Here is a 13856-nt window from a genome sequence, read left to right on the forward strand (position 1 = left end):
TGCAATGTGGTGGGATTTGATGTAAAATGTGGGATGACATTTAGTATTGAGCCCATTCATTTGATTTTCAATCTTAAACTGTTTAGTTATGAAATGTTAGTCACAGGATCAATTTGATTGAAATGTAGAGTGATTTTATATATATATATATATATATCTATCTCATTCACTGTTTGAGTGTTGGTATAGATCACGGTTTGTGTTTGTGGAATCTAGCAAAAAAAATGTGATTAAGGTGAAAGTGAATCATGCATTTGAATATAGAGGAATTGGTTGAGTACAGTTAAATTAAGGTAATTTATAGATCTTGTGGTGTGTGGAGTTTTTAATCTGTATTTTTATATGCGTTTCGATTTAAGGTTTTTCACCCGATGAATGATTGGCTTGAAACAAACAAAAGAGGGGGGAGGTGGCTGCCTAGTAATTTGAGTGAAGTCCAACTTCTAACTCCGATTAGATAGATTAACCCTTTCAAGTGGGGATATTGCAAGCAACATTAAAAAGTTATTGGATGTGCTCTCATCCACAATTGTCAAAACTCAAAACACACCGACTAAGGAAATAAGACAGTCAAGTGTGAGGGGGATGGATTGAGACCCCAACCACTGTTTTAACAAACACTTTTCCACTGTCAAAACCCAGCACCACATTTTTGTTGGTCTTCATTGCGGCCTTGTCATAAAGGAATTTTTATATTTTTGTATTCTGGTCAGAACCTTGGGGATTATATTTGACTAGGCTTGTGCAATTGTATGGTCTCAACACTTCTGGCAAGTGAGCTTTTTTTTTTTTTGCAGTCATGTCCACCCAACTGTATTATTTAGTATTTTAGATGTTTGGCAGTGAAAAGGGAGCAGCATGATGGATGAGCACTGTGAAAAAATTTTTTGTCTGATCCAAAACTTCTGGCATACTCCAAAAACAAAAGTTGAACTTTAACTACAATATTGTTTATCAAATCAAATGAACCGGAGGCATTTCTTTCACATAACAGTAAACATCTCCACAAACTTGAAAAATATACAAAAAATGCGAAGTGTTTGGCTATTCAGTAGTCATGACGTCTATCTATATAGATTGTGTCAACATATCACAAACTTATCATTCATACAGTCAATTTGAAAGCACTTTAGTGAACTGATAATAGATATCTTCAGTACCTTCAACTGCAATGCTGACGTGGTCAACATAGCCTACTTGTAAAGTGACAAAAACATAATGGAAACGCATATTCGCTCACTACCAAACATGAAATAAAACAGGCAGTCCTCTGACTAAGATTGTGTTTTGCAATACTTGAGAGCTCATGCTGTCGCTCAATCTGGAAAGCTGTTCTGAGATTTTGATTCGGATTCTAACCGTTATTGTATCTTTAAGCCCAATGCTCTGTCATGACAATCCTGGGAGAAATTGGCTCCGTCTGTCACTTGAGGACAAAAAAAATAGACATACTTTACTTTAGCTTCCAAAAGTAGCCAAATCAGAATCCCGAGAAGAATATTGAAACATGCTCCAGATGTTACTGAAGTTGATATAAATCAGGACCTGATAGGCACCTGCTTAGCATCTGTCATCGGGCCCGTTGCTTGTTTATTACAAAATGATTTCCCATGTTACCTGTGGCTAGACTGACAGCAGAAATTGAATTCTTAGTCTCCAATGGCTAGAAAATAAATGACAGTGTTAGCTATTGTCATTCAAATAATGGTTGAGTCCAAATTTTCAGAAGACATGAGATCTGATTTGCTAAGATGCCAAGTTGCTTGTATTCACTCCAGCACATTGTGTGCGCTGTTGGTGGCCCTGTTACGCGCGGTTTACTAAGATTGCAATATTTTACCAATACACCAAATTGATGGTGGCCACTAAATTGCATGTTGACGCTTGCACGCACTGTTGGCAAAAGTGGGGGCGACCACTCTATGTAATTGAGGGACTTGTGTTTTGGCTAGGCTAATTGTTTTCACCATGGAACATTTGGGAAAGCACCATGACCATAAAATGACGTTTGAAGTGATGGAAGTGGAAGACAAAAATATTACGGAGTTACAGAAGAAATCTATTGCTCTGTTCATTTATGTGAAGCCAGCATCCACATAAGACATATGTGCCATTTGCTTTGATCTGCAAAAGGACTCTTTGCGCTAAAGATATCAAGTCACAAGGAAATGCAGAATTACAATAAGTTTTTCATAGTTTGTATGGCATGACTCCATCTTGTGATTGGCTGCAAGTTAATCCTTCGAACATTGTCGTGATCATTTTTGTTTCTGGCATTTCAGCTGTTCACATGTGCGTGACCTTTCATTCTGCCTGCACCTCCTCATCATAGGTACACACTGCGGTGTGGTTTGCACCTGCCTGCCTTTCACACTTTTTTGAAGACACACAGTCTCGTCCATCTTGCATTTGATTAATCACATTCCGTGCACAAAACCAATCAATTAGCAAATATTTCCCACAAAATGAACTACGTACCAATTTAGCATGTTTGTTTGCATATTTGTACACCTTTATTAAGTCAGGCCTTTTGTGCCAAGGCACTGCAATGATCTTCTGAAATCGCTTTATGCTGGTCATATGCTTCAAGTCCTCATCAGGGTTTTGAAAGTTTTTACCCTCCATGTCTCATTCTCTGATTCCCAGTCGTGTTTAGTCCACAATGTGGTCGTGTGTAATAAAGTGTACACAGGGAGAGTAGATAGAGTAGCAAGGCTTTGAAGACCCGTAAGCCTCGGCCTGATCCTTTGACAAGGACTCGGAGCCATCTGGCCAGATGAGGCCATCTCTCTCCTGCTGACTCTTGTTCAAGACTCCAGCTCGCGCACACACAATTTATCTGTTGTATGTGAAGGGCTGCCAGCGCCAGCGAGGCTCTGGTGCTCACAGATAGTGACCTCGCCTGCAGGCCCGCTGCGGCTCGCGCGCTTTCTGTCCAATTTCCAGACCTTGTATTCTCCCTCAAGCTTGTTTTTGTGGAGGGTCAGACAGCCAAGAACGCATGATGGCAGTGGAGGGGAATGCTTTGACCAGACGCATATGGGTTACATTTGAATCTATGTTATCGTTTCCAATTTTAGGATTAGCACAATTTGGGGGGGTTTAGTACAAAACAACCCAATCTTTACAAAAATGCTCCACCGCTAAAAAAAAAAAATGGTTTTGTTTGTTAGTTCTATTACTACATATGACCCAAACTTGGGGATTAATGATAAACCCCAAAAATTGGGTTGGTTGCTTTTTAATCCATTTAGGGTTATTTTTGACCTAACTGTTTTTTGAGCGTATGACAAAGTTGTTCATCATTTATTTGAAGACGCAAAAAGTCAGCTTGCATGCATGTGGGAAAAAAACAAGAGTCTCAAAAACCATGCGCAACTAACACCTCCACACTGTCACTGTTGACACAACACCTGTCTGAACAGCTTTATGTCTCACCGTCACAATGAGAGAGGTGTGCCGAGTACTGTACTCCACAAGCTCTCATTCACACTTGTTTTCATTTCTTCTGCACAGAGAACACAAATACACAGTACAGGGAAAGTAAGTCGGCATTTATTTTCCCCCAATATTCTGTTCCTCCGCACCCAGCATGCAGCAGTTCTAAGCTCATATAAGTAAGAGCTTTAAAACTGCTGAGTCAGAATAAAAAGACTGACAGGAAGCCCAACGCACAGACACGCACACCAGTTGGTTCCATGACATTTCTATTTACTCCTTGTGCCTAGTGGTAGAATTCAAATAATGCAAGCAAACCAAAAAACATAAGAAAAAAGGACTGTATGGAGGAACTGTATGGAAATGCATCTTGATTGGGAATTTTATTCGTTTCGTGACCATAGTTGTTACTTGGATCACTCACGCATACATTTTGTGGTTTTAATTAATTTTTTAAATAAATAAAAAAGCACGGCACAGTGTTGCACTGTACAAAAAAAATTCACAAGACAATGTGAGCAAATGTTTTTCATTCTTTATTCAGCAACCGGAATCCAACCTTTCCCTTCCAGCATGGGTACAATCAGGAACACCATAATCAGCCCAGCTAGAATGGACCCCAGATGAGAAAGCTGGGTTGCCCATGTGGGTTTTATCTAAGGCCCATATAAGGCCCATCTGGGCTTACCCACATGGGGCCGCCATGAAACCCCCTGACAAAATTAAGTGGGCACAGCTAGGCAGCCCAGATGGGGCTCGTTCACTAGGGATGTCCCAGTCACACTTTCTTGGACCCGGGTCCAAGTAATATCATTTTGACGTCTGCCGATTCAGGGTCCAGATTCGATTTCGGCATTTTATTAAGAAGGGGGGGAATTGTTTTTTTTGTTTTTTTTTATGTATTTACAGTATTTTTTAGGGATGCACGATAATGCTATTCTCAACCGATACCGATAAACCCATAATTTAGAAAGTGTCTACGTTGATAACCAATAAGTGAGCCCATAATAGTTTGCAAAATTAACTTGAATACAAATATACTTTCAAGTACTATTATAAGTCTAACATGTACAAATACATTGAAACATTGTGTAACGCACCATGAAGCTGAATTTTATTCATATCGCAGCTTCAAAGACAACCAGTAACTCAACAAAACAGTAATGTTTTAAGAATGCAACAACAACAAAATAGGCCAATAGAACTAAGCCTGTAACATTTTGGCATTGCCTTTTAACTTTAACAAGTTAAGTCAAATCCCTGACAGTATTTGCAAAATACATCAATCAAATCCCTGACAGAAAAATATAAGAGTGCCTGCCTCTTTAGAAAGGCAATGCATTCAGTTCAGTAATAACACCTAAAGAGATCCGGGTTCCAAAAAATAAAGTGCAAATGAACAATCAAAAAAGGAAACTATTGCACGTCTGTACTTCATTGAATTTTGTGAATTCAATCAAAAGTGCTACTCAGTTTTACATGTGGATGAGTGGGAGATTTATTTACTTCAAAAAGTATTCTCTCTGCTTTGTCACATCTTAACCGGTTTCTTTTCTCGTCCATCACTATCCCAGCAGCAGAAAACAAGCGTTCGCTGTCAACGCTAGTGCAGGGGGCTGACAAGTATTTGCGCGCAAATCGGAATGTCATAGCGCGGCTCAACGTGTTGCATTAACAAGCAAAATCCAACATCTTCAACTACTGAAAATGGCTGGTCACCAACCGTAATAAATTGGAGGATTTTGTCGTCAAGTGCTGTTGCCCTATGGTCTTTTCTGTCAAACTTTTGCTTCTTCTTTAGCGCTTCCTCAATAGATGCCAAGCCAGTTGCATCGCGTTTGCTGTGACTCCCAATGCTTGGTTTCGGTTTAGCAGAACAAGAGTCTTCGTATTGCTTCCATAAATCCTCACGATGGCAAATTTTAATGTGACTTATCAGATGTGTTGAAGCTCGATGCCGTTTTTCCTCTCCGTGGAAACTGCTGCAGCGTATTTGTTGCGAACCATGTTGCATGGTCTGTAGTGTGAACTGTGAACAAGAGGTCGCGCTCATTATGACGTCACAAATATGCAACACCGCCATAGGAGAGGGGAGGGGTTGAGGAGTTGGCCACAACCACAACAGATGGACCTACGCGGCAAGTCTATTATCGGCAAATTTTAGTTATCTGTTTGACGTCATGATGGTCAATAATTGCCGATAATTATCGGCCGCCGATATTATCGTGCATCCCTAGTATTTCATATATTTTTTTTAACTATTCCAACACCTTTTTATATGGTGAGTGGACAGTGGTTAAACTAAATAAAACATTTAAACCCCCCTTTTTTAGCGCATCTATGAGTTACTCAAAGGGATATTATTAACCAGTATATACATTGTTCACAAGAGTTTTTTTTTTGAGAACCTACTGTAGCTGCGTTAAAGAGTGAAACAAGCCAACTTCACAACAAACAAATGGCTGCATTTGAAGAGCATGCAAACAAAATGTATTTAATCTAGCCTTATCCTGACTGGTCTGGACTCGCACCAGGCTAGATTGTCGGCTCGGGTGGGGGATTTAGCGAAGGACGACGACCCTGCTGATTCGCGCTAGGCTACGCTAAACTAGGTTTGGCGTTGGGGTCCCTCCCGAAGCTACTGCAGAGTCCCGGCAGGCACTTCAGCTGTGCGGGGAGGAAACGAAACACGTCCGCCGCCGGATCCGCGGGGAGGACTCTAAGCACGTCCATAGTATCCAGCGCCTGATGGCGGTGGGGCAGCCCGGCTGCTAAGTGCTGCACAGCATCAGGGAGCGTGCAACACATCTACTGTATATCCTTTCCGCAACACAAAAGGCTCACTTTGCACGTTGTGCAAGTCACACCGTTGCCGCTTTCCACATTAAGGATGATAAAAACGTATCATCTACTTCCAAATACCTTGGCGCTATTTGCTTGCTTAGTCCCGCCGCTCGATGGCATTATGCACACCGTGTCACTGTTTTAAAGTGACGCCATGCGCACGTTGTGTGGGAACATGAAGTCTCACTCTGTGCCATCGCGCAACTCCAGATCTAATAAAAAATTATTTAAAAAAATAACCTCATAGTCATATATTAATCAGAGTCCTGATCGGGATCCGATTCCAATTGAGCCAGCAACCACGTGATCGGGCCCAATTTCCGATCACGTGATCGGCTGAGGACATCCCTACCATTCACCAGCCCATTTGCATAGCAAAATTGGTTAAAAATAAGCTAACGTTTCAGGGTGACATTTTGGGGAGCTCCTGAAGTGTAATTTTGATAGTTTCAGAGTTAGATGGTGTTATTTTACAGAGTTGTACATTAGAGATGAAATTAAGCTCCACCTTCACACCAGCACTTTTTTAGACAGTTTTAGAGACAAGTTGAAGCGATTGAATGGGGAACATCTAAAAATAAAAAGATGCTGATGTTCAACTCAAACCATGTCAGTGTCGCTCAGAGTGTTTCTTTTGTTGTATATCTCTAAATAAATAATTATTTTGCCGTAAAAAAAAATGCCTTGTTTTTGTTTTTTTAATAGTTTGAGGTGTCACAAAAGCAGTGTTGAAGTCATTGTTCTGCTTGACATCTCTTTTCACAAAAAGTTATTTTTCTGCTTTTTAGAAAAAATCATCTGCTGCTGACATCTTTGATTTTTTTTTTATTTTATTTTTTTGCACTTGGGTTAAAGCCTTTATCTGTGTATTAATAAAGTTGTCATTTTCTTGCTTCAGTGTAGTAGTCATTCTCTGTGCCATTTCCACCTTGCAATTTGTCAAATTTCATGCAGAGCAAACTCCTTCTTTTTTTTTTTAAATCCACTACATGAAAGACATGTTAATGTTGCGATTTTCCCGTGGGGTTAAGGGAAGGTGGACCCTTGTAGAGATGAAGTCCAAGGTGGATTTAATAGAACAAAAATGAGGTGGTGAACATGGCACTGGCAGGCAACACAAAAACAAAGTCCATAATCCAAGTGATAAACTAAGTTACGTGACGAGGAGACAGCAGGATGTGGGGGGACGACAATGACCGACAGACGGAACGAAAACAACAAACTAAGGCCCCGTCCACACGAGCGGCAGTTTCAATGTATTCTCACAAGTTTCTTACCATTTAAGCCGTTCGTCCACATGACGGCGCATTTCGGAGCTTGAAACCGATCACTTTTGAAGTCGGGCTCCAAAGTGGAAAGATTTCAAAACGCGTCCGTCTGGACACCTTATGCAGGATACTCCTCCAGTGATGACGTAATGGCCGCAGCTCGATGACGACGCGTTGTCGTAGATTGATGACGTATGTGCCAATTCTGCCTAAATACACCTTCACTAATTAGAAAATGAGACACACCTGGACAAGACACACGTGACTGAGGGAACTGATTGGCTGAAACAAGGGAGAGGGAAGACAAACTAGGTGGATGGATGCGATCACACTTGACAAATGGAGACATAAGAAACATCACAAAACACTGACCATGATAGACAAAAGCCAACAAAACAACATCCCCCTTCTCACCCTCCCCTCACGGGATGGATCCCAGATGGCCCACAAAATCCAAAATAAAAGAGTCCAAAACAGAGGCAGGTGGAAGTGGGGGCATGGAAGAGGGAACACGACCAGACGAGAGGGGCGTCCGGACACCAAACCAGAGGTGCCAGTCAGGAGAGTGTCGCTGACGCCAGACGAGAGCAGAAGGCAGCCGCTGGACATGTGGCGCTGAAGCAGGACCAGTAGACGGCCGCAGGACCAGTAGACGGCCGCAGGACCAGTAGACGGCCGCAGGACCAGTAGACGGCCGCAGGACCAGTAGACGGCAGAGGAGGATCCAAAGTATAAATCTTCAAAAAGTCAAACATTTTGTAACACGTGGTCAAGAACAAGCGAATTGAAATTCTTCTGGAAGTACTTCGGATCTAATATAGACTTTGTTCTATTTATTGAAACTACAATATTTTGTGAGTGTGTTGAAAAAGAACAATACCCCGTCATAATAAAAGGTAACAGTGTGGTAAGTTTCACCCTAAAATGGCCACTGTTCTTCATTGTGGTCAAGTTCCTGATCTAAGAGGGTATACTTTCGATTGAAAATATCATTTTCTTTACATTAAAAGTGTACAAATTGTAATAAAATTTGTTTTTTCCTATAAATATTGCATGACAGGGTGGTTAGATTGAGCTTGACGGACCTCATCTAACATGAATTTAAAAATAAAAAAAAATGCAAAACAATATCAGAAGTTGCCTTCTTTCTTCCTGGCAACTCCAGAGGTCACTTAAAGCAACAATCAGTAATTTATAGACAAAACTCGCAAGTGTGACAGGGTTATAAGACAAACTGAGGGACGCACATAAATAACAAAATTTTTATTTAAGAATTTTGTTTTAATATATATATTTTATGGAATCAGTGACACACTTGTAGTCGTGGAAATAATAATGGTTTGATTAAAATCATTAATTGATACATGGGATGCAAATGTTATGTTGGTCAATATGGACATGTGAAAATGGCCATGGACTCATGAAAATACAAATAAAAAATAGTATGCCACTCTCAAAAAAATATAGTATTTACTCATACAGTATATCAACTTAACAACAATGAAATTAAAACCTTTAAGCTTTAGAAACAAACTTTGGCACATTAGTTGTGCCTTAAACACTTTATCAGACGTTGTGGACTCAATTGGCACTCGTCTAGTGACTCACTACATATCGATTGTCGAAGTTGACGCCTTCCTCATGTTTTTCTCTGATTCCAAGCTTTAACCCGAAGGACATCATCTGCTTCTTCTTCTTCTTTGTTAAAAAAAATGAATTTAACAAACCATCTGCACAAAAAAACAGAAAATGTGAGCAGCAAATGACTTCCACTGCACGGTAACCAAGGCAATTGGATGACTTCTAATGTTTAACACCAGTACTCGCACCCACTTTTCTTCTGCTGTCTTTCTTGTATGTTTTATATGCTGGAAGAAAATCGCTCCTCTTGAATGGGAGAGCAGTTACAATAGCGGCAATTGATTATAAGGGTTACACAGCCACTTTGCTGCTTTGTTGTTTTGCCATGTCGGGCTGCTTGGCTTTTCAAGAAAGCAGCTCGTCAAGAAAAATGTCAAATCGGGAAAATTACCGAATGAATAATACTGAGCTCTCCAGAAAAAAAAAAAAAAAGGAGAAAGAAAACGCCATGCAGCTAAGCTATGATCCTTCAGTCCAATGTACTTGAATGAAGAGGAGGAATCAAGGAGGATAGTCCGTGTGTGCATGTCTGTGTTTAAATATGGAGTGTCATAACATGCTGGCAGACAGACTTCTAGCAGTTTCTGAGTCAAACCCATGACTCCTTTAAAAAACGTCTGTCCGTGAGCAAGTATGTGTGCGTATGTGTGTGTGTGTGTGTGTGTGTTTTGTTAGAGGAAGCCCAAAAATCTCATGCAGCCTCCCTCCAGCAGCCATGTCCGCGCATTAGCATTTAGCCTCCATGCTAGGAAGGGATTTACTGTAGATGCATCACCCTGAGGTCAACTCAAGCACGATGAAAGATGAGAATATTCGCAAAGACGTGACCTGACTCGTCCCCACTCGCGGTGGGGGACACGCAATTCAGAGGGAAACATTCAAGGTCACATTCAAGAGAATGTCAAGAAGATGGTGGCAGATGACAACGGCGGTTAGCATCGCTAGCTCACTTCTCCATCACCCAATCACATTCTCCCTTATTGTCTTCTGCACTTTTTTTTATAGTGTTGTTTCAATATTTTGATAACTGTCACAGTCATTTATCCAGTGAAGCATTTGACACAGCATCACCCTGAAGATGTTTTGTTTTTTTTGCATGTGCTTTTCTGTCACTTCTTCCTTCTTCTGCTGACATCATCTTAATTTTGTCCTACAGGCAGACGCGTGAGCAACAAACGCCTCCAGACTTCTTTTACTTCTCCGACTTTGAGAGGCACAATGCTGAGGTTGCCGCCTTCCACTTGGACAGGTGAGCCTGACTTTTGCTCTCTTCCCATTAGCTCATTGTTTTCGCCTGCTCTGTGAGTGAGGGAACCCCCCCCCCCCCCTTTGTAAATCATCCTTTTTTGGTTAGTTCCGGGAAAGACGGGGTCTCACCTGTTCATCCGCGCAGACGGCGGCGCATTAGAACCGAAGGTGCCATGTTAATAGACTTAAAGTGTGAATATTTGAATGGGATTTGAACACAGGAGGGATTAGATGAGCACACTGAGTTCTAGGATCAACTCGTCATAATCGCTGTTGAATTTGCGGATTTTAACATGATCCCGTTACGCGACAAGGTAAAATGACAAAGTATGAATCATTCCAGTGCAGGTTATTCAAAGTGTACTTGCAGCAACTAGATCAGGTTTACATTAGTCTGTACAATACTTGCCTCCTTTTTTTCATTGTCTCTTTAAAGAAATGTATTGTAACCTCAGATCTGTATCCATATACTGTAGAAAATATTTCTAGTATGTGACGTCAAGAAAGTGTTGTAAACTCTTAGAATAAAACAGCTACTATTACTTCTTTTCCATTTCTTGCCTCCTAATGTAGGTAAGCCCATCTTCTAATCTGTTTGAACTCCTTGAGTGTGCATAAACGGACACACGCGCGCGCGCACACTCAGACGCTCAAACAGTTGCTCCTTTGTCACGAAGGCCTAACATGACGGTGCAGATTGCGGCTCCTGAATGCCGTCCTCTATCAGCTTCGGTTTCGTCAACTCTGCTCGGATCAGCACGTCAGCCTGTGTGTGTTTGTGTGTCCACTCCCACGAGGCTCACTCTTAAGGGTCACTTGGAAAAATAAACTAGGGAGCGTTCTTACGTAAAAAAAAAAGAAGAAAAAACAACAAAAGCATTATGAACAATGCTTTTCTAAGTCCTGACCCTGCATTTTAAAACTGTGGATGGATATCTAACTTTTGGTTTTGAATTAATAAAATGTCAAAGCACAACTGCAGACAAGTTAAATGTCAGTTAAGAAGACTCCATTTGTTTTCAGGGTCCTGGACTTCCGGAGGGTCCCCCCAGTAGCCGGGCGGCTGGTCAACATGACGCGAGAGATTCGAGACGTGACACGTGATAAGAAGTTATGGAAGACCTTCTTCATCTCACCAGGTAGAAACAGCAGCAGCTTCACACAACACAAGTCTTTGCAACTTTGCACTGCACTAGATTGAATGGGAGGTTAAATGAGTCATCGCCTAGTCTGACCACAGGGTGGTGCTGTTGCAAGCAGAATCTTAAGCGGAAGTAAGCTTTCCATGAGCAGAATAAATGGAGTTTTGCAGCTGTAAAAGCATGTGATTGCAAGACAGTAAAGTAATATGTTGGAAAGAAAATACACACACACACGTATACATACATACATACATCGCGCATCTTAGAATTTTGATTAATCATGATTAATCATTTAATTAAAAAGGCTTCTTTTTTTTTATCAACATTGTTTCGGCCGCCAAATTTGGAGAGCATCAGTTATGTGTTAATTGTTTCTACGTTTAATGTTATGTCACCCTCCTCTTTTTCTAATCAATTAAATACTTGCATAATTTCAAATGAAAAAAAAAGACACCAATATTTTGACATGTATATACAGTATACTGTATATGATATGATTCCCTAAAAATTGTGATCTAGCAGGGATGTGAATAATAATTAATAACTGAATTGTTCCTTCCAGCATAATATGTTTGTGTTTACATGCTTCCACGTAAACAAGAGCTCCTGACATTGTTTTGTAAACATCGTCGATTGTCTTTTGACAGCCAACAATGTGTGCTTCTACGGCGAATGCTCGTACTACTGCTCCACCGAACACGCGCTGTGCGGCAAACCAGATCAAATCGAAGGCTCCCTCGCCGCCTTCCTGCCCGACCTCAACCTGGCCAAACGCAAGACGTGGAGGAACCCCTGGAGACGCTCGTACCACAAACGCAAGAAGGCCGAGTCAGTAGCCCACTTTGTCACTTTATTTTGTTTTTAATCAGTGACCTCTTCTTCACTATTGTTGATTGATGTGAGCAGGTGGGAAGTGGATCCAGATTACTGCGACGAGGTGAAGCAGACGCCTCCGTATGACCGCGGCACGCGACTCCTGGATGTCATGGACATGACCATCTTTGACTTCCTGATGGGTACGAGCCATGAGCCCCTTCCTTATAAACTTGGGTTCAATATTTCAACTACAACATTGAAAAAAAAATGTGCTTGATTGGTTATCATTTCAAATCCATAGACTTGTAGTGGCAACTTGTGTCGTGACCTCATGAGGACTGCATTTAAACATGATGTTAAAAATCACATTTATCAGTAATATTGCCTGCTAATGTTGCTTTTCCTCTGCAGGTAACATGGATCGCCATCATTATGAAACCTTTGAGAAGTTTGGAAATGACACCTTCATTATTCACCTTGACAATGGAAGAGGGTAATGTCATGCATACATTTTGTGCTTTTTAATGCATAGAAGCATTGATATTCTGACACATGGTTAAAATATATTTTGGACCACCTTTATTTATGCATTCCCTTTCTTTTGTCAGTCCCAAGGTTACATTAGTTTTGGCATTTTAATTATAGTTAGGTTTTATTTTGTTTTGACTTTTGTGTTTTGAATTTGATTCGTTTTCAGGGTCAGTTTGTAAGCTTTTATTAGTTTTAGTTTTTTTTTTTTTTTTTAGTTTTAGTATTAGTTTTTCTTTTAATTTAGTGAATTTATTTTGTGCATAATAATAATTTGAAAAAAATAGGATAAGTATTGTGTAGTAAAAATCCAACAAATATATTATTTTAAAAACAACCATCCACAAATGAAATACAAATGGACAGAAAGTGAATGAATTTTTGTTACGAGCTATTAAAGGAGCGATTATAGAAGCAATGTTATCTGGTGGCGCTTTTTTATTGGCTGCTGCTTGATGACGTCGCTTCTACATGACATTAAAGGCACCACAACTCCCAGATGACTGTTAAACATTCTGACTTCCAGCTAACAGTTGTTATTTAATACCCAAATACTTTGCAATACTTTTTTTTTTTTTTAAACCCTCAAAGGCTGGTGAATTAAATTAATTGACAAAGATGCAAATGAAGCAAATTTGTGTTATAGCTATAGTTAGTTTTGGAAAAGTAAAATGTAGTTTGTAAATGTTTTTTTATATATTCTTTCATTTTTATATTGTTATTCACCATACGTTTTTTTTTTTTTTTTTTCAATTTTAGTTGTATCTATATTCTTAGATTTTGTTAACTAAAATAACCTTGGTTAGTCCAAACACTGATTCTGAAAATGTTTCCTCAGACAGGAAACTAATGTCTTAGTGAATTACCTTAGAGTCTTGAATTTCTTTGTTCCTTTCCTTTGTTGCTTTGTCAACATTTAGCCCCAATTTCT

At 40.2% G+C, this 13856-nt stretch overlaps 1 protein-coding gene across 1 annotated transcript in view; it reads left to right on the forward strand.

The window, feature by feature from the left end:
- fam20ca (FAM20C golgi associated secretory pathway kinase a) overlaps positions 1–13856 on the forward strand; it is a 41088-nt gene that overhangs the window by 24664 nt on the left and 2568 nt on the right. Inside the window, exons 4-8 of the mRNA XM_077559034.1 lie at positions 10348–10440; positions 11463–11578; positions 12229–12409; positions 12488–12597; positions 12809–12890. Coding sequence (XP_077415160.1) covers positions 10348–10440; positions 11463–11578; positions 12229–12409; positions 12488–12597; positions 12809–12890 — 582 coding nt within the window. The remainder of the gene's footprint in view (positions 1–10347; positions 10441–11462; positions 11579–12228; positions 12410–12487; positions 12598–12808; positions 12891–13856) is intronic.

Source organism: Vanacampus margaritifer, chromosome 2 (genome assembly GCF_051991255.1).
Source record: "Vanacampus margaritifer isolate UIUO_Vmar chromosome 2, RoL_Vmar_1.0, whole genome shotgun sequence".
Taxonomy (NCBI): domain Eukaryota; kingdom Metazoa; phylum Chordata; class Actinopteri; order Syngnathiformes; family Syngnathidae; genus Vanacampus; species Vanacampus margaritifer.